The sequence below is a fragment of the Notamacropus eugenii genome, chromosome 6 (genome assembly GCF_028372415.1).
Source record: "Notamacropus eugenii isolate mMacEug1 chromosome 6, mMacEug1.pri_v2, whole genome shotgun sequence".
Taxonomy (NCBI): Eukaryota; Metazoa; Chordata; class Mammalia; order Diprotodontia; family Macropodidae; genus Notamacropus; species Notamacropus eugenii.
The window spans coordinates 142707290-142733875 of record NC_092877.1 but is presented as its reverse complement, the minus strand read 5'-3'; the positions used below and the strand labels follow the sequence as shown (position 1 = coordinate 142733875).

Here is a 26586-nt window from a genome sequence, read left to right as displayed (position 1 = left end):
ATTTATTTAGAACTTAAAGCACTATACATATTAATATATATATTTACATATTAATCTTGACAACAACCTTGTGAAGTAGGTGCTATGATGATCCCCATTTTATTAATGAGAAAGTTGTGACACAGAGAGATTAAGTGACTTGGATAGGATCATGCAGATGGTTGGTTGTTGTCCTTTATGATTAAAGAGGGCCAAAATGGCATCTCTATGCTAGAGGCAAGTTTCATTGTGTCCGACTGTGGCTGATCAAACCAATGGGAGCTTGGAATGCTAGTCCATGTGAATATTTGCACATCTTGCACTTCTGCTGAATTATTTCAATTCTCCTTTGCTCAGAGAGCACAGCACCTTCTCTGACGTGGGCACACCGTGCTGATTGGTCCTGTGCCAGGGTCTTCTATGTCACACAATCAATTCCAAAGTTCTTGAGAGAGATCTTGAGAGTGTGTTGTATTGCTTCTTCAGACCACTGTGTGAAAGCTAGCTCCGTGTAAGAGCTCCATAAAATAGTCTTTTTGGCAAGCACACATTTTGCATTTGAACAACAAGGTCAACTCATCAGAGTCAGACTCTCTGAAGCAGAGTTTGAATGCTTGGCAGTTTAGTTCAAGTGAGGACTTCAGTGTCTGGTATCTTATCCTGTCCAGTGATCTTCAGAAACTTCCTAAGACAATTCAAATGGAAGCAATTCTGTTTCCTGGCATGGTCCTGGTGGACTATCAGGCTTCACAGATAGTAACTGTGTGCTGTAGGATTTGAACTCAGGTTTTCCTGATTCCAAGTTGTAGCTCTATCTGCCGTGTCAAGTTGGCAGAATCAGTTATCTGTTATATTATTTGGCTAATATTAGTATGCAAGTATATAATGAAGGGGTTCCCATACAACTTTTAAAGTTCTAGTAACTCCACAGAATTTCCCCATGTTCTCTCACTCCCTTTTCTAGAGTTCTCTCTATTCTAAGGACATAATAATTAATAGTGTGACTCCCTCCTCATCTTATGCCTAGTCAGTTTGCATACTGGAAACTCATTTTAGCGTTCCTTATTTCATCATATTAGCATCAGAAAATTATAAAGCAAAAGTCACAGGACCATGATTCTCTGATTTACATGAGATAAACATAATTTAGAAAAATATGTCATAAAATTATTACCACCTAGCTAAAATTTTAAGCATCTAGGAATCGTCTACTTAAAATGATAGTATCATAAAGAAAATTAGAAAAAATCATTTCTATTCCTCCCCCAAAAGGTCCTGTTTTTGCAAAAATCCACACCAGTTAGCTAAAGGAAACAAGCCTTGAAATTTCCAAATGAGAACCCATTATATTCCGCCTCCCCCCGACCCCGAAAAAACGATCCTATTTCCAAACATGCCTGTTCCTGTTAAGGGTACCATGATCTTTGTGTGCCACTCTTTATGACTCCATTATGGGTTGTTGTTGTTAGATCCTGGAGTGCTTTGCTATTTCTCAGCTCATTTGACAGATGAGGAAAGTGAGACAAACAGGGTTATGTGACTTGGACAGGTTCACACAGCTGGATTTGAACTCAGGAAGATGAGTCTTCCTAACTCCAGGCTCATGCTGCCACCTAGCTGCCCCATGATCTCTCTAGTCACCCAATTAATCAATCATTGGCAGAAGATTTCATAGCAGGAGCAGTGCTAGGTGCCAAACATACAAAAATAAAAGTGATGCAGTCCCTGCCCACAGTCCTTTTATCAGAGGAGAAACATGTAAATAGCGAAGTATAAAATAAAAACAAGGTAACTGGAAGAAGTAGGAAAGACCCCAAGCCCAAGCTCCACACGTTGCTGTGATCCTTCAGTCTTTTCTCAGCTTCTACATCTGTTCAGTTTCCAAGTCTTGTTGGTTCTCCCTCATATCTTTCACATCTCTACCTTAACCCAAAACCTCCTCAGCCTTAGCCTGGATATGACAGTAGTCTCCAACGTGGTCTTCCTGCTTCCAGTCTTCCCCCTCTACAACCCATCTTCCACACTGATGTCAAATTATTATTCCTACAACACACGTATGACCAGATCACTCCCCTACTCAAAAATCTTCCATTGCTCCCTACTGCCCTTGGGATACCTGGCACTGATGCCCTCCCTCTGATTTCCACTTCCTTCTGTAGTTTTAATTCCTATTATTCCCCTTCCTATACTCTCCGCTCTCTGCTTTGTGTGACATTCAATCTCTTGTTTCCATAACTTTACATGGATGGTTGCACCATGCCTGGTTCTTTGAATCCCTGGGAGTTCCAATCAAAGCAAAGTTCAGGTGCCATCTTCTCTATAGACCTTTTCTGATCCCCCTGTCCTTCCATAGCTCTTAGTTCTTTCTCTCTTGAAATTAATTTGTATTTATTTTTCTGTCCACGTATTGTATCCCACAGATAGAAGAGGGAGTCCATGAGGGTGGGGTCTGGTTTATTTGGGTCTTTTTATTATCACCAGAGCCTAACATAGTGAGCAGCTTATAGAAGTCACTTAATGAATAAAATGTCTTGAATTGAACTAGAATTTCTCTAGGTAAAAAGAAAGACTCTTATCTTTTAAAAAATAAAACTAATGAAAATTGCAAGGGCATAAAAGGGTCAGATAGAGAAGGGACACTCATGGTGAGCAGACATCCTGGCAGGGTGATGAAAGGATGTTTCCACCAAGACAGCGTAGGGGAGAAGGGGGGAATGAGGATGGGCAAGGAAGATAGAAATGTCACATGTCTCCCGACTGACCAACCATACATTGACTGAGCACCACATTCAAAGTGTTAGTCATATGTTCCAGCACTTTGGGCAGACACTTGTAACTTGATCCAATGCAAGGTTCTTTCCATTCTTATATTAGTTGCACTACAGGAAGTTCCCTTAAAGGTCAGCACAGAGTTTTCAAAAATAAACTCTCTGCTTTGGGATAAAATTCTACTGATGAAAGGTTTTAGTCAGATTGCTAAATCGTATGTCATTCTTTTGGAACACCTTTTCCCTCAGGCACTGGTGTTCCTCCTATGCCTCTCTCCCTGGACTCCAATACCCATCATTTCTGTAGGAAAAGATTACCTGCTCCCCAGCTCATACAGAAGGGTCTCTGTGGTTCCGGAATCACAGAGCTACAAGTCACTGATTCCTTGAGGAGCATGGGATCGTGTATGACAAGCTAGAGGAAGAAACTGGGGCCAAAAGGAGGAAAGCAATTTACCACCTGTAACAGATATAGTAAATGGCAAAGCCTACATTTGAATTCACGTCCTCTCACCCCAGATTCAATCCTCTTTCCACCACACTAACAACTGTATATGAAAACACTCACGATCCCTACATAAGATGAATACAAACTTAAACAACTTTGAACTTCTACCTCCCACCCACTGGATTGGCAAACAGAACAACAACAACAAAAAAGAGAGATCACTTGTTGGAGGGACTGTAGCTTAAACTGGTTCAACCATTCTGGAAATCAGTTTGGAGCTATATTCCCAAAGTCAGTAAACTGTAGATACCTTTGACCCAGAAATGCCACTGCTAGGCTTATACCACAGAGGTCAACAACAGAGAGCAAGAAGTAGTATTTAGAGAATTGCTTTTAGCAGCATTTTTTATTATAATGCAGACCTGGAAACAGATTGGATTTCCATTCATTGGGGAACAACTGAACAAATTATGGTATATGAATGTAATGGAACATTATTGTGTCATAACAAATTATGAAAATTATGAATTCAGGGAAACCTGGGGAGACTTATAGAAGCCTTTCTCACTTTCTCTTGATATTGTAAGGATATCACTGGAGTCTGGGAGCTAGTAAGTCATTAAGTAGCCTTTATTCTCCTCATGAGACCAGCCCATCTTTTTGTGTACACATTTCTTTGATTACATCCTTTATAAGCATTAATGAAGGAGATTAGAAAGTTAGAACTTGAAGGGAACTTAGAGCTCATCACCTCTCTCCCCTTCATTTTACAAATGAGGAAATTAAGGCCCATATTGGTTGTAAGTTGTCCACGGTCATATAGTAGTAAGTGATAGAATTCCGATCCAAAACTAGATCTCCAAATTCCAAATCCAGCATTTTTTTGAATGCAAGTCACTGGCTCTCAATTGTTGATACTCTTAACATAAGATCTGAATGTGACCAGTGAGTTGATATGCTACTAAAGAAACTGATTCACTTTCATACTAACATTATCATTACAAAAGAAACCAGAAGATAGAAAGGCATTACAGTTAAATGGAAAGATTTTTTGCTTCCTCTCCATATATCCTCAAGATAATGGTTCCTCTCAAATAGGGAAATAAAGATAAACAGATAAAGAAAAGATAAGGATGGATAGATATTATAATGAGAACAGTCCCAACCTAACCTCCTTTATCTATTGACTGAAAAAATGAGAAATGGGTAAAAGTAAAGACATTCACTTTGATTTTGATCATTACTTTGAGAAGTTTAACCAGTATAGACAGGCAAATTGTAACATTTCTGGTAGAATTATGAATCCTTTTGTCAAGTAGATTTCCTCCCAGGGCTATACAGAACACTACAAAATTTATTTACTGGGAAAAGGGGAAAGAGAAAAGAGAGCCATCTCTACAAATTATCATTTCTGGTAGCAAGAAACCCGGGCATCTAATGTTTGGAGATATGTGAATGTAACACTGGAAGACATATGTTGTGATATAGACCAGAGAAAACAAGGGCAGTTAGAGGGTGCAGTAAATAGAGAGCCCACTCTAGAGTGAGGAGGACCTGAGTTTAAATCCGACCTCGGTTGCTTGACGCTTACTAGCTGTGTGATTTTGTGCAAGTCACGTAACCCTACCTGCCTTGCCCTCCCCTCTCCAAAACAAAAACCAGAAATATTTACATTGGGTACATGTATGTGTACATGTAGATGTACATAAGAACACCCAAAAAATCCAGAAAAAAATATTCAGAGGGGAAAATAGTTTAAAAGAGGGGATGGTTCTATTGCTACTTTGTTATACTTAATTTATAATTTCTAATCCAAGAATAAATAAGAAGCTTATGGTTCCATGTACAATATTCTTTAGTCTTGTGTTGTCTTTGCCATTGGTTATCAGATTTGTAATAAACAAGGTGAGGAGGAGGATTTTTAAGCACCCAGAGCCTGCCTGATCTGCGAATGGCTGATGTCTTTGCTGAGCAGCAAGATGTGTCAGGCTAGGGCAGCTTTAGAGTACAAGTTAATTTGCAAAGCATTACAGAGGAAAATAACAGAAAATTATGAGCAATATCACCTCACGCAAAAGGTTAAGCAATTACAAGAGATAAAATGAAAGGTTTTGATTATATAAAAATAAGTTTTTGTACAGCAACAACAAAAAAAAAAACACCAGGATATGCAAAAGGTAGAAAAAACAAATGGAGGAAAAATCTTTCTGGCAAATATATTTGAGAAAAATAGAACAGCCAAAGTTTATTAAGACTTGACTCACACTTAGAAGCATAATGTTCCTTCCCCAATGGCTAAACGTTCAAAGGCTATGAACAGCCAGTTCTGAAAAGCAGATGCACAAGTTATAAATGACTCCCTGAAAAAAAGCTCAAATTCTGTTAAAAACAAGAGATACAAATCAAAACAACTCTAAGGTACCATTAAATTGGCAAAGTTGTTAAAAATGATAAAATTCCATGTTGGTGGGGAGGTGGAGAAGCAGGCATCTTAATACAGTGCTGGTGAGGCAGTGACCTAGTGATGTATTTTTGGAAAACGCTATGGCCATAGTGGGCAAGGATTAGAAAGTTAGTGATCCTACTACTAAGACTGTACTGTGCATCAGTGGTGTCAAACGCAAATAGAAATGGGGGCCAGTAAACTCTACAGAAGGATCCTTACAGGCTGCATATTGACTTAGAAAATCATGTAGTAACATTGTCTATTATTATATATTATATTATCTGTTTTTATATTATTATCTATTATTCTATTGTATTTTCTGTATTTTGTTAATATTTCCCATTACATTTTAGTCTGGTTCCTGCAGAAGTGTTGCTGGCCTAATATTTGACACCTCTGCCCTACAGATCTTAAGAAGAAAAAAAAAGACCAATCTATATAAAAAACATTCATAACTTATTTGTAAAAAGGGAAAGAAAACATTTTAGTGGATTTTATTTTTTCTTTTGCAAATAAAATAGCCTAAATGAGGCTGGTCCTATATTAGAATGACCACAGGAAAATGTTCAGTGTTGGAGAAGATGTGGGAAAATTGGAACACTAATGCATTGTTGGTGAAATTGTCAGCTGATTGGAGAACAATTTGGAACTATGCTCAAAGGACTGTAAAACTATGCATATCCTTTGATCTGGCAATACCACTACTAGGTCTGTATCCCAAAGACATCTTAAAAAAGGTAAAAGGACCCACATGGACAAAAATATTTATAGCAGGTCTTTTGGTGGTGACAAACTGAGGAGAATGTCCATCAGTTGGGAAATGACTGAATAAGTTTTGATATATGAATGTAACGGAATACTGTTGTTCCATAAGAAATGGTGAGTAGGTGGATTTCAAAAAACCCGGAAAGACTTGCATGAACTGATATGATCATGTATAGCCTATATCAGATTATATGACATATCAGGAAGAAGGGAAAGGAGGGAGGGGAGAAAATTTAGAACTCAAAAATCTTATAAAAGTGAATGTCAAAAACTAAAAATAAATAAATTTTTTTTAAAAAAAGAATGACATGAGACCCTTATAGATCATTCAACAGTTAATAAAGTTTTACTTAGCAAGGACACAGCATTGAGCTCTGAGAAATATGGCCCCTTCCCTCCATACTGTCTGATCAACAGGACAGGATGTGTTAGAACATGTGGCGTTGGGACATCAACCAAGTCTAACCTATAAAGGGGAAGAGAGTGTAGAACCTGGTGGGTAGTGATCCTATTTCAATTATGTATTAGCTGCCCCCTGAACATTTTTCAAGGGATATCTCAAGTGTTATCTTCTGAAGTCTTTCCTGAAGATGTAGCTCTTGAAGGGACCTCAGAGGATATCCAGTCCAAATCCTTCACTTTATAGTTGAGAAAACTGAGGCCTAGGGAGCTTAAGGGACTTGCTTGACATCATCCAATTAATAACTGCCAGAGTCAGGATTCGAACCCAAGTCTTTCTAACTTCTTAGGAAGTGCCAGTGTATGGGTTCTGCTGGTGTAGCCTGTGAGAAGTTAGGGTCCCCTCCACACCACAATGCGGCATAGAACAGGGACTGGAACAACGTAAAAGTCATCAGGAAGGACATATGTGGCCAACTCAGTCAGGTGACCAGATAGCCCAGGAATTCACTCTGGTGTCTTTGATACCATAAAAGGATGAGGGGAAGGCCTCCCCTAGAGCACGCTGGGCTGGTCCTCTGCTGAGGGTTTATGGGAAAGTATAGATGAGGGCTTCAAAGGATAAGAAGGTAGGAATGGGCTGCAACTGGCGCTGGTGAAAGGAGTGCAGGTGTTGATGATGTCATCGTTTTGTTGCCATAGATAATGATTATGGATTCATCAGAGCTTCTGTTTGCTTATCGTGTTATGGTATGTTTGCAGAATAGTGAGCTGGGGCCCTGACTGGCTACAGTGGTGGTAAGGTACAAGGACAGAACAGGAGGTATGTTCAAGTGTGGAAGGAGTCTGAGGTTCGACTTTATTCATAGTGGACAGTGGGTAGCCATTAAATATTTTGAACAAGTGGAGTAACATGATCAGAGCTGTTCTTTAGGAAGGTTAATATATCTAGGTATACAGAACAAATGGGCTGGGGGGGGACAAGAAAGTGAGAGATAAGGAGAATAGTTAGAAATCTATTGTAATAATCCAAGCAAGAGAGAATGATCTTTTTGTAAAGCTGGTCATTAAAAAAATTTTTTTCCCCTTTTCTATACTTGATCACTTTCCAGGAACGGTCTTTGAGATTTGGTATTCAGTTTCTTGTTCATCCTTGGTGTTACTGATATCATTAACAGGTGCTGAAAAAGTCACTTAAACTGGATCTTGGCAGGTAAAAAGCTTTCCCATTGACCTTTAAGGCTGTCGTATATGTGTGTATATTTTTAAATGAAAAAAAAAGTACATCTCTCTAAGAGTATTACCTGACTTTATTTCCTGTAAGATTAGAACGTGACCACATTTTCAGCTCAGGGGAGACCTGAAGGACCTTGAGCAGATGTATGCTGTTGAAATAAAAACACAACAGTATTTTAATGCTAGAAGAATGATTTGTGAATGTCCATATTAATATTAGATGCAGAAATCTTTGTGCATGCCATGTTGAGGTGGCACATTTATTTGCATTTGGCCAAAATTGGGATACAGCAAACAGTAAGACACTCAGTGGTATAGTAGATAGAGTACTGCTCCTGGAGTCAGGAGGACCTAGATACTACTAGCTGTGTGACCCTGGGGAAGTCACTTAACTCTATTGGCCTCAGTTTCTCATCTGAAAAAGGAACTGGAGAAGGTCAAGGACTAAGCTAAAAAGGGAGACTTAAGAGGCAGAAGAACTGATTATTAGAGCTGCAGTAGAATTTATCCTTCATTGGTCAGGCTAGGAAACTGATGAGACAGATTAAGTGATGTGCCCAAGGTGGCTTAGGGAGGAAGGAAGCAGTGAGGAGCGGGGAGCAGTAGCGGCAAAGAGGCTGCTTTATACTTGATGCGAGCAAAAGCTTCCTAGCAATGAATTAGAGCTGTCCCTCAAAGTGGAGTGGATTGCCTCTGGAGATTCAGTGGCTTCCTTTCCTGGGAGGTTTCTAAGCCAAAGGGGGAGGACCAGTTGTCACATGGCTTGTAAAAGGAATTCCTTTTTGGGGACTAGACTCTTTCAAGTACTTGAACCAAATGACCACTGAGGTGTAGGTCCTTTTCAGATCTGAAGTTCTGTGATTCAATTAGTGGCACTGCCAGACCTGGAACCCCAGGTCTTCTAACTCAAATTCCACATTCTTTCTACTAACCATGCAGGGCTCCCTCACTCAGGAAGTCAGTTTGCCTTATATGTCCCTTGAGTTCTTTGTCCATTGGAAGTAATAACACCACCGTCAGCCCACCTATGAAGAGTGGAGGTAAACATTTCCTGCAGACAATATCTCTAAAGTACATTGAACCTTTGAGGTCAAAGGTAGTGGTAGGAGAGAATGGCAGAACATAATGTCGTCTGAGACTTTCCAGCCCTAAATTTATGGAAGAGACTTGCACAAATTTACATAAATCATCTCTTTTTCTTAGACTTAAGGGAAAAATTTTCTAATATTAACAGATGTATTGAGTACCTGCCGGGTGCAACATCTCTTTATAAAAAGAGGAAAAATTGGTGAGATATAGAACCTCAGTCAAATTGGGGAGTTTGAATACATGATGGAGAAGAAATCCATACCTTTAAGCCATTTATCCTACTAAACTTTTTTGTGTGGGGGGAATATTCTGGACCTGTTATTTCATTGGTTTAAGGGAACACCCTCTACCTGTGCAGAACAATTTCTACTCTTTAATATAATCCTAAGATAATTTGTTTCTGGAGACAGACAGATCAGATCAAGTGACTTGCCCAGGGTCATCCTGCCAGTGTGCAGGCAGAGGCAGTCTGGCTCTCTCTTCCCTGCTGCCTCCCGTTCAAACAAGCAAACCCTAATAAAGCTCAAACTCCCAGAGGTGCTCTTTTTCATTTTCACCACAGATCAAAGGTAATCTGTGTTTACAAAGTTAGGATTTGATTTTTTCATCGTTCAATTTGTATCCAAAATGTTACATTGACATTTTGGTATTTAATGTACTTGATTTCTTTGCTGGTTTGTAAAGGGAGGGGAAAGGACAACTTCTTTCGGCTTACATTTTCTCTCCCATTCCTCGTCTGCTGTAGAGTGGGATCATTATTCCTGAGCTCTGAGAATGTTAAAGGACGTCACTCTACCACTAGCGCTCCTGATTTCCTCAATTAATGTTAGGGAAGGTGGAGCTCCCAACGACTGTATAATCTGAATCGTCCTTTCTGATTAGGTCGCTAGCTGGGTTTGCCAGGCAAATCTCATTTGATGATTAACAATCTTTTCCATGTTCTATAGCCCTGGAAATCATAGTCAGTTTTTAAGGGAAGTTGCTATATTAGGGTGAAAGCCATGACTATTTCTCTGTTTTTAAATATTCTTTATTTATCAAGTAGGGAATGACTCATATTCTCATAGATTTGACAAAGTTCTCTATATTTGAGATATGAGACCTTTATCTGAGAAACTGTCTATAAAATTTTTTCCCCAATTTTCTACTTTTTTTAGATTTTTTTTTTTTTAGATTTTTCTTATACAAATGTGTATGCATGTCTCATAACTATTCATATGTATATAGATACCTCTGGGTGTGGAAACTTCTATTTATGCAAATGTTAATCTTTCCATAGCTTGGTAGGTAGGACCCACAAAAGATAAGTGACCTACCCAGGGCCTTGTGGCTAGTAAGGATCAGAGATGGGATATGAACCAAGTTTCCCTGACTATGAGTGTGCACATACACACACACACACACACACACACACACATACAGCTTGGCTTAGCAGATCAATTTAACATACAGAATAGAGGTACTTAAAGTCAGGAAGATCTTTGTGTGTTTCAGGCAACTCCTTAGGACTTTCTTTACTAAGCCATCTGCATAAATGGAAGAGGTTTCCATACTCCTAATATAAAGGGATCATTCAATCTTTCAAAGGGACCCTTTGGGGATGCACAATGGTGTTGTCATCTGCCAGAGATGAGATAAATGTCCAGATGCAACAATAATGAAGGGCATTGGGTCTTACATACATTTACATGCAATCCACTGGGTCATGTAATTCAAGAAAGTTTGTAAGGATAGAATTACGGTCTGTAACCTCAGAACCCAGCGAAGCCAGCTAAGATGTAAAAGAGTCAAAGCCCTCGCCATGCCCTTTTTGGCACCATACTCTAACCAGTGAGCCCAGGCAGCCATGGACCATTAGGTTGAGTCCAGAAAGGAGCAAAGGGTTGATTTGGATGAAGGAGAGCTATGATTTCGTGGGTACTTCACAGCAACCCAGTGAAGAAGACTCTGCCAGTATAGAATAGCAACTGTTCCACAGCCTTATGTTAATGTTGCTTTGGTCACTAGGTACTTAAATGGCTGTTCACACAGTCAGTGTGTGTTGGAGGTTGGACTCGAACCCTTCTTCTGATCCCAGGTCTCTTTTACTAAGTCATGCTGCTTCTCTAAAAGGGGGGGCAGGGGGGAAAGCATCAGATCCATTTTCCCCACAATGCATCCTTCACATAAGCCAAAACATTTTATCTATGTGTCTGCTTAGGTTGAATTCTACAAACAAGCAATTTTTATTGGGTGGAAGAGCATGGGGAGCAGGAGTGTTCATTAACGAAGTTGCCTTGCAATTTTAAGTTCTCCATGTTATATATGAGGGTCAAAGGAAAGATAGCAAAAAATTGTTAGCATACATTAATGCAGAATGAAATAAGATGGGACCAGAGGAAGGAGAGAGGCAAGAGAAGAGCAGGGAATGGACCATAGATTTCGGATTGAATGTCATCACATGAATATTGCATACCTGGAAGCTGATAAGAGCTTTAAGGAAATTTGGAACAGTGAAAAATGTCTGCAGAAGTAGGGAGTTAGATCAAGACTTGGCTCTAAGCACAGGGGACAATAATAATTGTGAAAATCCATGTCGATTTAAAATCTTTCCTGGTATCTATGTATTAAATGTATGATTTTCATTTCTGTGAGAGAAAGCAGTGCCCAGTGATTCTACAATAGCATTGGGCATGGAATACATAGTGTATCTCCATAGGAGTGCTAATACCTTAAAAGTTCTATTGCAGACCAAGCTCTCTGATTTTGGAAAGGCTGCTGTCCCAGTGAAGACTTGGAGGCCTTTCATGTAGTTGCCAAGACAACAAGGATAACCATCCTGTCTTTCCTTCAAGTGCTGCTTATGTTCAGTTCACAACATTTATTAGGCACCTACTGGGAGCAAGGCCCTGGAGATGCCATGGCAGATATGACATGGAAATATTTTATTAGAACATTAAACCAGAGATTAGATTAAAAACTCATTGAGGCTGAGACCTGGATTATATATAGAGACAGAGAGGGACCATAAACTTGCTCTCAAGGAATTTATAGTCTGATAGGAAGGAGCTATGTATACAAGTAGCTAGGATGCCACACAGAGCAGGGTAAATCCAAAGGAGAGGCTTAGGTAACATGCTGAGGGAAATGTGAGGAGGGCGCGGTCACTTCCAGTAATATTAATGACTGGCATTTATAGCATAATTTAAGTTTGCCAAAGCCCTTTAACTTAGGGCATCTGAATTTTGGAGTTGGGGGTTGAGCTCAATGACCTCTGAGGCTCCATCCAGCTTGAAATCCCTGATCGTATGAATCTTCTTTGACCCTCACAACCACCCGAAGGGAGAGGGTCTTTGGGTAGCCAGGTCCCTTTTTTACAGATGAGAAAACACAGGCTCAGGGAGGTGGGGACTGATTTACTTATGCCCATACAGCCAGAAAATATTACAGGAAGGATTTGAACTCTGGTCTTCCTCACCTAGGCCCAGCTTTCTGTTGAAGATTTCGAAGTGCCTTGTGTATATGATCATAAAACTAGTGTCTGAGGCAGAATTTAAACTCTGATTTTCCAAGCACTGCAGCTATATATACATACATGCATGCATGCATGCACACACGTGTATGTATACAGAAATATGTGTATATATCATATATATGTGTATATATATTATATACTATATACACACATATGTTGTATATATGTATGTATATAATATGTATGTATGTCCGTATGTATATTAACCCCTAGAGAGCACTGCTAGAACACACTGTTGTCAGAGAAGAGAAAAGAAAGCTAGGAAAACTTTGCCTAAAAGGCCAGAGGGCCTGTAAAACAGACAACGCCGGCCAGGATGAAGATAACCCTGTGGACTTTATTCCAAGCTCCTTCTCAGAGCCGATCACCTCCACAGTCTGGGCAGGGAATGGTGGTCACCAGGGGTTCAGGAGGAGTCCTTGGATGCTAGAGTGTTCTGCTTGGGGGTCATTGGACTTTGGGTAAAGCGCTCCTGTTTATACTGGTCAGCTGGGAGTACAACATTCCTCAGCACAGTCTTCTTCGTTGCTCACAGGTGACCCCATGGTGAGTAAGCAGGTAGCACTTGTTTGCCCAGATGAACACAATTGCTTTGGGCAGCTTGGTGGTGCAGTGGGTAAAACACTGGGCCTGGAATCAGGAAAACTCATCTTCTATTGTTCAAATCTGGCCCCAGAAACTTTCTCGCTACATGACCCTGGGCAAATACGTGACGTGGTGGATGGTGTGGAAAAGTGTGTAAGACTCGGTGCCCTTCCTTGCCTCTGTTACCTTATATAGAAAATGAGCTGGAGAAGGAAATAGCAAATCACTCCAGTATGTATCTTTGCCAAGAAAACACCAAATAGGGTTATAAAAAGTCAGACACAACTGAACAACACGGTCACTGCAAATTTCATCGTTACATCTCTCACACTTTCCACAAGCAAACAGAGGGTCAGTGTGGCTACTCAGCTAACAGATGGCTGGCAAGGACACCATAACCCAGCATCAGCCCTGGGAGACTTGTTCTGAGGTAAGAGGTAGAAGAATAAACCAGTGGTGAGGGGATTTACCAAGAAAGGCTAGCTGGGGATTTCTATTGGAAGGGATGCCATGTGGCAGGAAAGAGAGTAGATTTGCGTTACTTATCCCCAAAGCACAGAAGCAGGAACAGTGGATAGAATTTGCCAAGAGGTCACTTAAGGCCTGATGTTAGGAAAAGCTTCCTAATAATTAGAAGTGTTTGAAGGGGCAGGGATAGGCTGCCTCTTGAGCAGTGTGTCCTCTCTCATTGGAAGTCTTCAGGAAGGGTTGACTGAGCACATCTGTGTATCATACTGAGGATTCATTTTCCGATACTAACTGGACTAGATGGCTGGTGAGATCCCTGTTAATTCTTAAAAACATTCTGTGATTCTGAATACTCAGTATGGAGCCTAGCATAGTAGGGAAAGATCTAGCCTGGTAGTGAGGAAACCTGGGTTCTAATCCCAACTTTGACACTAACCAACTATGCTGTTTCACCTCTTGGGGCCTCAGTTCTCCATTTAGTAGAAAAAAATAGGGAAAAGGAAGTTGGATTGAGACCTTCAAGCCCTGACCTTTTATGATTCTGTGACATTGAGGAATGGATTGTCATGGCCAAAGAATTCATCACCAAGTTGTCAGCCTTTCCATACTTAGCTGGGCTGATGCTTAGAAAGTAGAATCACAGAATGTTAGAATTGGAAGAGACCAACGTGGTGATTGAGTCCAGCCTACATCCAAAAGGAATTCTCATCCTAACATGCCTAAGAATGATCATCTGACTAAATTTGAAGAATGACCAACACACGTTTTGGACGTAGCCAATGTGGGTGCTTATTTTGCTTGACTATTCATTTTTGTTTTTCTTTTTCTAGTGGGGAGTGGGGTGGAGAGAGAAAAAAATACTTCTTAAGTGAAAAATTAAAAACAGTCATCCAGCTTCTGCTTAAAGAATTCAAAGAAGGGGAACTCAGCACCATCTGAAGTGGTCCATTCTACTTTGGAACAGCTCTAATTGCTAGGAAGATCTTCCTAAGCCAAAGCTTTTCTATAAGCCTAAATTTATCTATTTGCAATTTCTGTCCTTTCTTCCTGGTTCAGCCCCTTGACTCCAAACAGAAGAGATCTATCCTTGCTTCCATCTGACAGCTCCTGAAAAACTGGAACATAATTATCCTATCCCCCCTTGAGTCTTCTCCAAGCTAAGCATCCCCAGTTCCCTCCCACAAACCCAGTACAAGGATAGTCCCTCTGGTAACTGTACTAGAGTTGTACAGAAGGGAGTTGCAGTTTAGAGCTTTGGAGGAAACACCTATCTTACCCCAGCTCTGCTTGAGTATGATTGTGAGTGGCACATGAGATTCAGGAGTCGCACTTGTATGTGCCCAGTAATGGCTGTCAGGGGTCTTCTCTTAAATTGCAAAGGACTCTAACCAAGTTGTGCCTTGAGTCTCTCAAGGCTTGGTAGAGGAGGAAGATAATCAGTATCTCATGTGTCATAATCTAAAGGCCACTTCTCTTCTGAGCATTCCCTTTGCTGACCTGCTGGCAGTTGTAATGCTGATTTAGTGAATCTGTACAGTTATTTATGTATTCGGGTCACACTTTATCCTCATCTTTGCTTATAGCTTCAACCAAATCAAGTGTCCTCGCTCAGCATTTCTCAGGCTGAAGGCAGGTTGAGGGGTGCTGATGTGAAGGCATTTTCTGGCAGCAAAAGGTGGGCTATTTGTTCTCAGGACAAACGGCACTGGTTTGAAGTTGTAAAACCTCAAATCGGAAACTGCCTGTGCCATATACCTACCATGCATACAAATAACCTTCAGGAGAAAGGTCAAAAAGCATCCAAATGCTACAGGCCTCTGAAAAGAAAAAGGCCTTAGTTTTCCCCACATTCCTGTCCTGATTCTACCACAAAATACCAGCCGTCATGAAAAGTTTCAGACAACAGTTCCATAATTAATTTTGTAACCTCAGAGTTCCAATTGGGCACAAAACTTTGCAGAGTGGTCCTTCTTCCCATTTCTTCTTATCCCAAGATCATAGACTTAGAGGTCATCTAGTGCTAACCTCCCTCCCACTGCCTCCTGCTGTACACATAAGGAAACTGAGTGAGAGACAAAGTGAATTGCTTAAAATTATACAGCTGGTAAGTACCAGAGCTCAGACTTGAACCCAAATCTTAGACTGTTAAACATTAAGCATTCTGGGACTAATATTATCAGGAAGAGATTTTAAAAGATATCCTATGATACCATGATGAGTGCACAGCAGGAAGCCCAGCTTGAGGCCTTGGAGGTAGCAGCACTAGCAGTGGCAGGAGCTCTCAACCCAGAGGTGATAAGGGGGTCAGACAACTGGTCAGAAAAAGATTAAAGGGGACCCTGAGCTGACACTGGATGTTTGGTGAGTCCATTGCCCATAGGCAGTTCTTGGTTGCAGTTCCAGGGTGGAGAGAAGTGCCTGTGATCAGTCAAAAAGGAAGCAGGGGTCCTGGTCACAGACCCAGGGCAGAGAAGGGCACTAGTTTTTTGGCTTCAGGGAAGCAGGAGACCTGGTCACAGTTTCAGAGCTAAGAGGAGCACTAGCACTTGCAGATGCAAGGGGAGCAGGGGCCCTTTCTAGGTTAACACCAGAGTGCAGACGAGGAGACAGGACCATCACACCTCTCCTAGGATAACATGACCTTGAAGCACTGAAAACTTACAGACCCCTCAGAACTAACTCTGAAAACAGCAGCACAAAAAAGCCTGAAGCTTCGGACAATGCCTCCTCCCTGCCAAAGGAACAGAACCCAATTTAAACATAAAGTTAAAAGTCAAGAAATAGACTGGGAAAAAGTGAGCAAACAGCAACAAAAATGAACCCAACCACAAAAAGCTACTATAGTGGCAAGAGAGACTGAGACAAACTCAGAAGAAGACAATAAGAGGAAAACAGCTACTACAAAGCCTGGACACAAATTGGACACAAGTCCAACAAGAATTCCTAGATGAACTAAAGGAAAAGATAAAAGTGGTAGAGGAAGAAATGGGAAAAGAAATGAGAGTGATACAAGAAAGTTATAAAAAGAGAATTAACAACTCAGCAAAGAGAGGCACGAAAAAAAGAAGAAAATAACACCTTAAAAAACTGAATTTTAATATTAAAATAATTGACTGAATTAATTACTGAGACTAAGTCAGAGACATCTTTAGCTTGGGGAAATGAATTTTAGTCTAAGTCTCCTAGAGGCAGGTAACTTTGGGTAAAATTTGGCATTGATGGAAAAGTTAAGGTTTTAATGGTAAGTTTGATTTTATGATTGGTATTTAAACCGGAACTAGAACAGGTATAGAAAGGCATGCAAGCCCCTTAAGACTTGCCTCAAAAGATGTTCCTTAGCCAATGTGAAAGTACAGTCATATCTGAAACCTGGGTATTGGAACTTGCCATTTTTAGATGCTATGGGACTGTTAAGCGACTGTTCTTCTGAGTCTAACTCCAGGTACAGATAGCAAGAAAGGCGGTCTGAGCCTCCAATCCATGATGCCAGTAAGCCCTTGAGATGCTGGTAGTATGAACTGAAAAAGGTGATCTCATGGGAAGGGTGGGAGAGTGGCTGTTCAGCCTGGGCTGAGGTAGGATTCTCCTGACTCAATTTCTCTACTGACACCTGGCAGACTCCAAGCCTCACTGAATGCAAGGTGACAATCTACTCCTACCTGGAACTGACATGAAGTTGGGGAGATGTTGTTTCCCTGCAATGTCCCTATTCTTAAAGGCAATTTCCTATAGTCAAAAGGTTTGTAAGCTTAATACCAGATCTATTAAGTTATAGATTATTGGTAGGGGAACATCTGAGGTCAAGTCTAAAGCTAAGCTATTAGGCTTAGAACTGTAGACCAACAACAATAAGTTAGGGTCCTTTAATTCTTAGTAATAGTGTGGAGACAATTAGGTCAAGGGCTTATGAAGTTAGCATGCATAGTTATTATTTGTGTCCCAGTTGGTTAATGTTAAAAAAAATCCATTTGTGGTCTATATTGTAAATGCTTTAAAAGAAATATCACCTGATCAAAAGTTGGAATTGTGTTATGTGATAGGAACTATGTTAAAAATGAAAAATAAAAAAAAAACAGAATTGACGAAAAGACAAAAGAGACACAAAGATTCACTAAAAAAAAAAAAAAAAAAAAAATCCCTAATTGATAAATGGTCAAGGGATAGGAAAAGGCAGAAGCAGTTTTCAGAAGAGGAAATCAAAGCAATCTATAGCCATATAGTTGAAATTGGAAGGACAACAGACAAATAAAAAAAGAGAGAGAAATAAAATAGACCACTACAATTGTGTAGATATTTATATCCATAGATGTATATATTGCTTCAAAACTTCTAACTTCATCTGTGTGTCATCCATCTACCAACACAAATACTGGCTGTCTAGTCAGTCAACAAGCATTCGTTAACAATGTGCTACATGCCAGGCACTGTGCTAATAGCTGAGGATGTAAGGAAAGGCAAAAACAGTCCCTGTCCTCAAGGAGCTTACTGTCTAAAAGGGAGTGACCACACGTAAGCACAGAGGCAGAGACAGAGATAGAGACAGAGACAGAGACAGAGAGAGAGAGAGAGGAGAGAGAAAGAGAGAGAGATAGAGACAGAGATAGACAGAGAGACAGAGACAGACAGACAGAGAGAGAGAGAGAGAGAGAGAGAGAGAGAGAGAGAGAGAGAGAGAGAGAGAGAGAGAGAGAGAGGAAAGAAAGATAACCCTGAGGTAACCTCAAAGGGAAGCACTATCATGAAGGGGAATGGGATAAATCTTTGGTGGTTAATTAAGCTCCAAGCAGTTATTTGACTGGCTCGTGGTCATATGGCTAGTAAGTGGGACTCATCGAAATTATACTTGTTAAATTCTGAATTGCTGCAAATATATTTAAATTTTCTATTCATAGTTATCAATGAAATAGAGCACAAGTCCATATTAAAAAATTTTTATTTAAAGACAGAAGAGGCAGAACAATTTAGAAGACAGAGAGTTAGTCTTGGGAGCCAAGAAGACCTGGGCTTAAATTCTACCTCTAGGCATGTGACCCTGGACATGTCATTTAACATCTCAAATGATCTGAGCCACTCTAGGGCCAAGTTGCGGGAAGGATAGTGCCCTGTATTTGCCGAGGGAGTTTATCGTCATCTAAGGCATCCCCTACACCAATGATGTCCTAGTCCATTGTCCATCCTGTCCTTTCCTATACGATTAAAGAACAGGTACACAATAAGTTACAGAATGTGAGAGCTGAAAGGGACCTCTGCAGCCAAGAAGGAGAGATGCTTTGTGAAATGCATTATGATAATTATCTTATAAAAACATAGGAATTAAATATAATCAGTGTGGTCATAGATGCTCTATTGCGTTCCCAGAGGAGTTGGACCAGACACCAACTGATTTCTTTGCTTTCATTTTCTTGCTGCCAAATAGTCTCTTACAGCAATTCAAAAAGCAATTAAGTATAAAGCTTCTACAAGTGATTTTTTTTAGCTAATAAACAATTTTAAAGCTCATTTGTCATTTCATTTTAAAAGATTTTCAGTTTTCAAAATTCATCATTCCGATCCCATAATCATTTTAGTGCCCAATATAGGCAGGACATTGTCCTAGCCCCTGGGGTTACAAAGTTAAAACAAAAATTCCTTCCTTCCCTTGAGGAGGGAATATGCGTGATCATTGAAGGAGATGGGAAAGGCTTCTTATCTGAAGTGGTGGAGGAGCTGAGGAAGTCAGGTGAGGAAGTACCATGTTCCAAGCGTGCAGGACAAAGTGCCCCAGGGATTCCTCGGACATGGAGTCCAAAGGGATGGAAGTGGAAGGTGAAATGCCAAGTTTGGGGAGTGGTCAATAGTGTTTTGTGGTGGTTAGACCACCTCAATGGGTCAAAGGTTGGTTTAGAAAGATGACCAAACAGATCAAAGGAGAACAATTAGTAGGCTGTTGTCTAGTAGGCTAAGCTAGAGGTCACTAAGATCTAAATTAGGGGCATTGTGGTATAAGGGGAGAGAAGGGAACAGATTCAAGAGAAGCTGCGTGTGTCCAAGCCCAGAGAAATTAAATAATTTGCCCAAGGCCATGTGGCAACTAAGTGGAAGAGGGTAGGCTTGAATTCAGGCCTCGAAGGTCTTTCATCCACCACTGTACTTTTCAATAAAATCAAACTTATCCCTCTGGAGTACATATCCAGAAGCAGAATAGTTAATTGTATCTGAATCATTAGCTCTTCCTTTAGGACCATCAGAATAAGGTTCTTTGGATTCCCATCAGTTGGCATTGTTCTAATACTGGCAGAGACCCTAGAGGTGACCTAATTCAGCCTTTTTACTTGTAGTGAGATAAAGATCTGACCATTACATAGTTCTTAAATGGCAAAGCTGGGATGCCAACCCAAATCTTCAGATTCCGAATTCCACACCCATTGCAGCCTTCTGAACAGGTTGCTACCGGAACTTGACTCCCTGAAATAATGGGAAGCCAGAGTTAGGGTCTATTAAAGAGTATTGGGCTAGGCCTAAAACCCTGGGCAAAGCATGACCTGTGCCTGTTTTCCCATCTGTAAGATAAAGATCAAAGATACCTCCCTCTGTCTACTTGTTAAAGTCAGAACAATGAAGACCATTGTAGGACAAAGATATGACCGAAAGTGACATATGATTCAAAAGACCATAGAGAGAGAGGAAGATTGAGAAAATCTGACAGTAGCCAGTTCAGGAGACAGATCCATAGGAACAAGTTCTAAATATCCCAGAGGCTAAGCAGAAGAAACTAAGGAAAGAAAGGTCTGTGGGAAAGCTTGCTTTTGTGGGAAGAAAGTGTAAAATATTATCCAAATATAAGCTTTTTTGTTGAGTAAGATGTATATTAGAAATGAGATTTGTAATGAAATTGATAGATTGAAGCCAGAAGAGCCAAAAAAAGCAGCATGAGGCAGTTAATGGACTATCAGGTTTGGAGCTGGCAGATGTAGGTTCAAATCCCTACCTATGTGACCTTGGGCAAGGTACTTTATCTCTTGGGCTTCAGTTTGCTCATCTGTAAAGTGGGAGTGTTGCACTAGATCCGAAGTCTGTTCTGATTCTAAATTTATGAACCTAATAATGATTTTATGTGGGGAGCAAGAAAAATATTGAGGGAAAATTGTGTGGGTTTGTCCTTTGTTGCCGAAGAAGACCATGCCATCACAGACATGATGACATGACTTCCACTTGACTTTGTTTTGAGTGAGGGAGGGCTGTGCAGGTCACCAGCCTCACTTCTCCTCCAGAGCCATCTGAATCCAGTGACCAGATATTCATCAGGATGACTGGAGATGACCCAGGATGAGGCAGTTGGGGTTAAGTGACTTGCCCAAGGTCACACAGCTAGTGAGTGTCAAGTGTCTGAGGTGAGAGTTGAACTCAGTTCCTCCTGACTCCAGCACTGGTGCACTATCCACTGCACCACCTAGCTGCCCCTAAGGGAAAATAGTAATGAAAGAAGGGGGGTATAGCAATAACACGTGCTTTCCTCCAATATCTCTGTTGGCTTTGTGTGAAAGCTTTGAAATAGACGTGTTCAGTCGTTGAGGACATTTAGCCAGAATGGAGATCTCATCATAGGATTCTGGAGTTCATGAGGCAAGCCACATAGAAAACAAGTAAAAGAAAAGAATTCTCAAGAGAGGACTTCTCTTGAGTGAAAAGGTCATACGGGCACAGAGAAGAAGCAGGGACCTAGAGGAATTGCCTTAACTCACAATTATTTCCTTGTTGCTTTAAAAAAAAGGTGGGGGGGGGCAACCAATGCTGTTGCATAGAGCGAAGACAGTGATTTGTGAATTAGGAGGCTCTGTTTCAACCAGGGCTCTGTCAGACACCTCAGTCTCTCAGACTGAAAAATGGGAATGCCTATTTCCTCCTGATCTCATGTGGATGTTATTGGGATTCATTTACACTCAAAATAAAAGCTATCCCTATGATGTGTTCTCTGCACTCCTGATTCTGCCATGGGGTCCATTAAGTGCTAAATAGCATGGTTGGCCCTCTCCTCCAGGCTGAAGCAGGCACGGCATACTTGTTCTAAGATCAGATAGCTAGGGAAGAATTGCCCCTTCCTTTCTCCAGACCCAGGGCTGAGGAGAACCTGTTGTCACAGCACTACTTTTATCAGTGTAACTCCATCTCATAGCCCCCTGTCCTCTGATGTTTGCCAAGTTGGTGGTTCCTAAACTTAAGTAAAAGAAACCCAATTCTACAATATTTTACTTTTTCTTGACTTAAAAGTCATTTTCTAAGATAACTAGGAGATTCTGAAACAATGCAGGAAGAGATTCCTTACCTGCTAAGTGGGCAAAAGATAAGACTCCCAATAACTCCAGTGTTGTCCAAGGGAAATTGAGTCTGATGAAAGAGTTATGGGAGATTGAAGAGACTGTAAATAGTAAATGGTCATTCTCTGTGAGAGGTGGGGGAAGTGGAGGAGAGGAAGGGGGTCAATGAATCTGGTGTAAGAGGGCCCTGATTCAAATCCTTTCTCTGGCCCTTACTACCTTTGTGCACTTGGGAAGTTCCTTTTCCTTTCTAGGTTTGTCTCCTTACCTATCAAATGAAGTGGTTGCATTAGATGGCCTCTTAAAATTCCTTCTAATGCCTGGCACTGTGCTGCCTTTTATAAGTATCTCATTTGATCTCATAACAACCCTGGAAGCTATTATTATGCTATACTATCATGTGTTGCTATTATGCCCATTTTACCTTTGAGAAAACTGAGGCAGATAGATGTTAAGTGACTTACCCAGGATCACACAGCTAATAAGTATCAGAGGCCAAGTTTGAACTGAGGTCTCTGTAGAGAGTGGATGCAACCTGCTCCAGGTTGGGAAGCCAGTTGGGATTCCATTCAGTTTCCTCCTGGTTGGCTCCTGCTTGCTTCAGTTTTATCCTTGTGTTTTTGTGATGGGTGGATATCTTTCTTTGTCACTGTATAGTGTTAGTGTTATTTTTCTGAGTTCAGTAAAGGAAATAAGACCTTTTTTTTTTTAATGTAACATTTCAATTTCTGGAATACACAGAAGAGCTTGAATGGCTAATACTTAAAAGAATTGTTAAAAGACTTATTTACTTTTAATTGTGTCTACTTGTTTGGTATGTGACTCAATTAATTCATTCTTCTTGTAAGTGTATTAGAGGACCCTGTACCCTCTTGACCTTCTGGTATAATTATTACCATATTCTTCCTTTGAAGCTGTGTTTTGATTACATACTTAAAAGGAACCACTAAAATATCCCTATCATCATGGCGTGGCTGAAATGCCCACTGCTTGAACTTGAGTGCGGTAATGTCGTAATCAGCGGCTCTCCACTGCTTGTCCCTGGCCAGTACGTGAAGGCTGTTCAGGCCTCTCTTTTCTCTTCTCTCTGTTTCCCTTCCTCCCCAACTTGAAGTTCTTTGATCATACGGTCTTTGCCTAATACGGAGAGAGTTGTCATCTCAGTCTGGGACTTGAAAATCATGTTCTAGCAAACTGACATCAGCAAATAAATATGTTTTACCAATTGTATCATCATCAGAGCCCAGTCATAAACACTGGTGTGATGTCACCAGTTGTCCCGATTCACCTGTCTCTCTTTGCCCAGTTACAGAGTCTGGCAAGCCTTCCTTCAGCTGGAAATTGGTCAAACTGGCTCTCATGGGATAGAAATAGAAGTCTAACCTTCCTCATGACTTTAAGCAAATTATCCACTGTGATACCTAGCTGTCCTATTCTTCTGGGCACCTCTACAAAAGAGTACACAGTGCTCATACCATTTAGCACTGGTACTGTCCAGTGGATTCACGTGGGAGGCTCTGAAGAGAAGGGAAGAGAAGTTTGCCCAAAATTATGTAGGTTACTCTTTGTGCCCTAAGGCAGGAATTCGTGAAAAGGGATAAAGAAGATAAATTGATGAAATGATTATCTCTTAGGACTAGAGGGGACTAAAGACCGTCTGTTCCAGTCCACTTCTTTTACATATGAGGTTGCCTTTGGACTTGCCACCAGTTTGCTTCAATTGAGCCCTCTTGCCAATAGAATATAAGCTTCTTGGGATCAGTGAATGTTTTATTTTTGTCATTTTGATTCCGAGCTCCTCAAGCACTCACTGCCTTATACACACTAAATGCTTAATAAATGTTTGTGGAATTGCTGTCTGGAGGCACGATTGTGAGCTCAGGGTATGACGGCAGGTAGCACGTTCTTTTGTTCACTGTATATCTGTTGAGTAAGTAGTTGGTCGGCTGACCTTTAGCCAAAGTGCAAAAGAAATGCAGCATGGTACGGTGGAAAGAATCCAGAATTCGGCATCAGAAAACCCAGGCCAATTGCTTAATTCTTTGGATCTGCATTCTCTCATCTACAAAGTGAGATGTTCGGATAAGAGAAGCTCTAAAGCGTTCTTAATCTAAGACTAAGGTCCATGAATTTATATTTCAGGACAACTGTTTTCTTTTCTAATCCTATATATTTCATGCTTTTAAAAAACTTCATTTTGAGAAAGAGTACATGGTCTTCACCAAACTGATGCCAAAGGAGTCCATGATATAAAAAAGGTTAAATATAATGCAAGTCAATCCTGAAAAAGAATCTGTGTACAAGATGCCTGATAAATGATCATTCAGCCTGTGCCTGAAGGCCTCCATTGAGAAAGAACACATTCTCCCCCAAGGCAACCCGTTCACTACAGAATAGTTCCAGTTTTTAAGAGGTTGGTCTTTTTTCTTGCATAAAACCTAACTTTCAGCTCTGGGTCCTGTATCCAACTAGGAATTCACCTAGATTTGATATAAAATTTGCTTTTGCTTTCAGGAGCAGTTTCATATGCAGGAAATCGTCCTCCAGGACAGGCTTGGGACAGCTAATGCTTGAGTCCCTGGTCATATCTCCAGAAGATGAGCTCTGCGCAAGGCCTTAAGTGTAACTAAAATGAAATTTCTTCTGTGTTGTTTTTGTTTGTCCTTGTGTTTCATGTTGTGGCCCAGAAACAGAAAAGATAGGACTGGAGGCAGCCAATGGATTACCATCCTGGAAATTCAATGACCAGCTTTTTCCCTGCGATGTATGTGGAAAAGTGTTTGGCCGACAGCAGACGTTGTCCCGACATCTCTCGCTGCACACAGGTAAAGTGAATCTTGAGCTTTTCTCCCACACACTCACCACCACCGCTACCACCCCCATGCCTCAGTGAAGTCCTTCTGTTGCCCCCTCAATCTCATGCCTTATTCCTTTAGGAGAAATTAGGAAAATTGATGAATACCCATTTCCACTTTCCATCTCTCACCTTTCTTACTTGGAATAAATTAGTCTTTGAACAAAGGACTAGAAGAACTGAATGATTTACCATGCTCTATTTTGAAGCTTGGTTCCTCTTTATTCTGAATATTTTGCAGCAATTGGGTTCCTCCTCACTCTTACAGAATCAGATTCAGTGGATTTGACTCAGGAAAATGTTATGATCAGAAGTATGGTCCAGCTCTACTGTTTTGTAGGTTTTCCCATTTAGATTTAAACCCTTAGGAATGTGCTTTGAAGGGAAAGAGTTGGGGAGTTTCTGGCACTGCTTTTCATCTTCTCTCACAGCCTCCAGCTCTGCTTGAGAAAATCCCAGTCTAGTCAAAGCCAAGCACCATCCCCATATTCCCTTCCCACCTAGGACTGGTCATTGGTAGGGAAGAGTAATAGGAGGGGAAGATTAACTGGAAGGAGATGAAGAAAAAAAAGGAAAAAACTGCCCTCCTGTTATCCCCATGGAATCACTGTAGACTCCCTGCTCATCTTTTCAGCTCCTCTCTCTTTACCTGCTGAAAGTATGGGAGAATTTACCTTTGTCCTGCATCTACTCTTCCAAATTTTTGAGGCAGTAGAGGACAAAACAGCCAGGGAAAACAATTATGGCCTAGTAGATAAAACTAGTTACTCTCTGATCTTGGGCAAGTGACTTGTCCTCTGGAGACCTCAGTTTCCTTATCTATAAAATTATGAGATTGGACCAGATTACTTCTAAGTCCCCTCCCAGCTCTTGGTCTGGACATCTTATGAAGAATGGAAAAGAGAGGCAGGGGCCAGAAGGGAGGAAAGGGAGTCCCATCAGGTCACCAAACCTTCCTTTTTTCTATACCTACCAGCCTCACTCCCTCCCTCATTCTCCACAAACTTAATCCAGAACTCCCATTTCTGTTCACCCTTGATCCCCACGTTCCTACCTGACTGGGGGCTGTGTCTCTGGACACCAGAGCCCCTTGTTCAACAACCTTAGCTCTAAGGGGAGATATGTGTTCCTTTTTCCCTGAGTTAGAAACTCTTGGTACATTTTCCCACACAAACACTGTTAAATATGGTGCTTAAGTTCGTACAGTACGTTAGTCAGGCAGGTTGGCCTGTAAATCGAATCCATCTTGATGGTGGTTTCCTTGGGGCGATGCTGTATAACTGAGTTCTGGCACATGTCCCATTTGTGAATGAGGCGCTACCAGGACAGCTGGGAGGATTAGGAATAGGGATAGGGACTCAGTTGGTGATTACCTTCTTTGGAGGTGTAGGCATATCTCCTTGTATATTGGCATATATGGTATATATTGGCATATAAGGTCCCTCTTAGGTGAGGGAGCGCTCCCTACCAAGGCAGCTTAGAGAACTGAGCTGCCTACAACAATAAGAGATGACATGTCTGATGCCACTAGTTGGCCCAGCTCGAACCCGGGTCTTCCTGGTTTCCAGGTCAGCTCCATACTGCATGTCCAGTCATACTCACCGTTTTAGCATCTCAGTGCTTAGTGTCCTGGGCTTGGCGTCAGAAGGCCCGAGTTTAAATCCTGCCTCAGATACCTGCTGCCTCTCAACCTCAGTTTCCCCATCTGTAGGATGGGGGTAGTAGGACTTAATGGCCTCTA

At 41.0% G+C, this 26586-nt stretch overlaps 1 protein-coding gene across 4 annotated transcripts in view; it reads left to right on the top strand.

Annotated features, from left to right (window-relative positions):
• The window catches only part of ZNF827 (zinc finger protein 827), a 244153-nt gene that overhangs the window by 197740 nt on the left and 19827 nt on the right, over positions 1-26586 (top strand). For all 4 annotated transcript variants that reach the window (XM_072621179.1, XM_072621180.1, XM_072621181.1 and 1 more), the window contains exon 9: positions 24679-24816. In XM_072621179.1, the coding sequence (XP_072477280.1) occupies positions 24679-24816 (138 nt within the window). The remainder of the gene's footprint in view (positions 1-24678; positions 24817-26586) is intronic.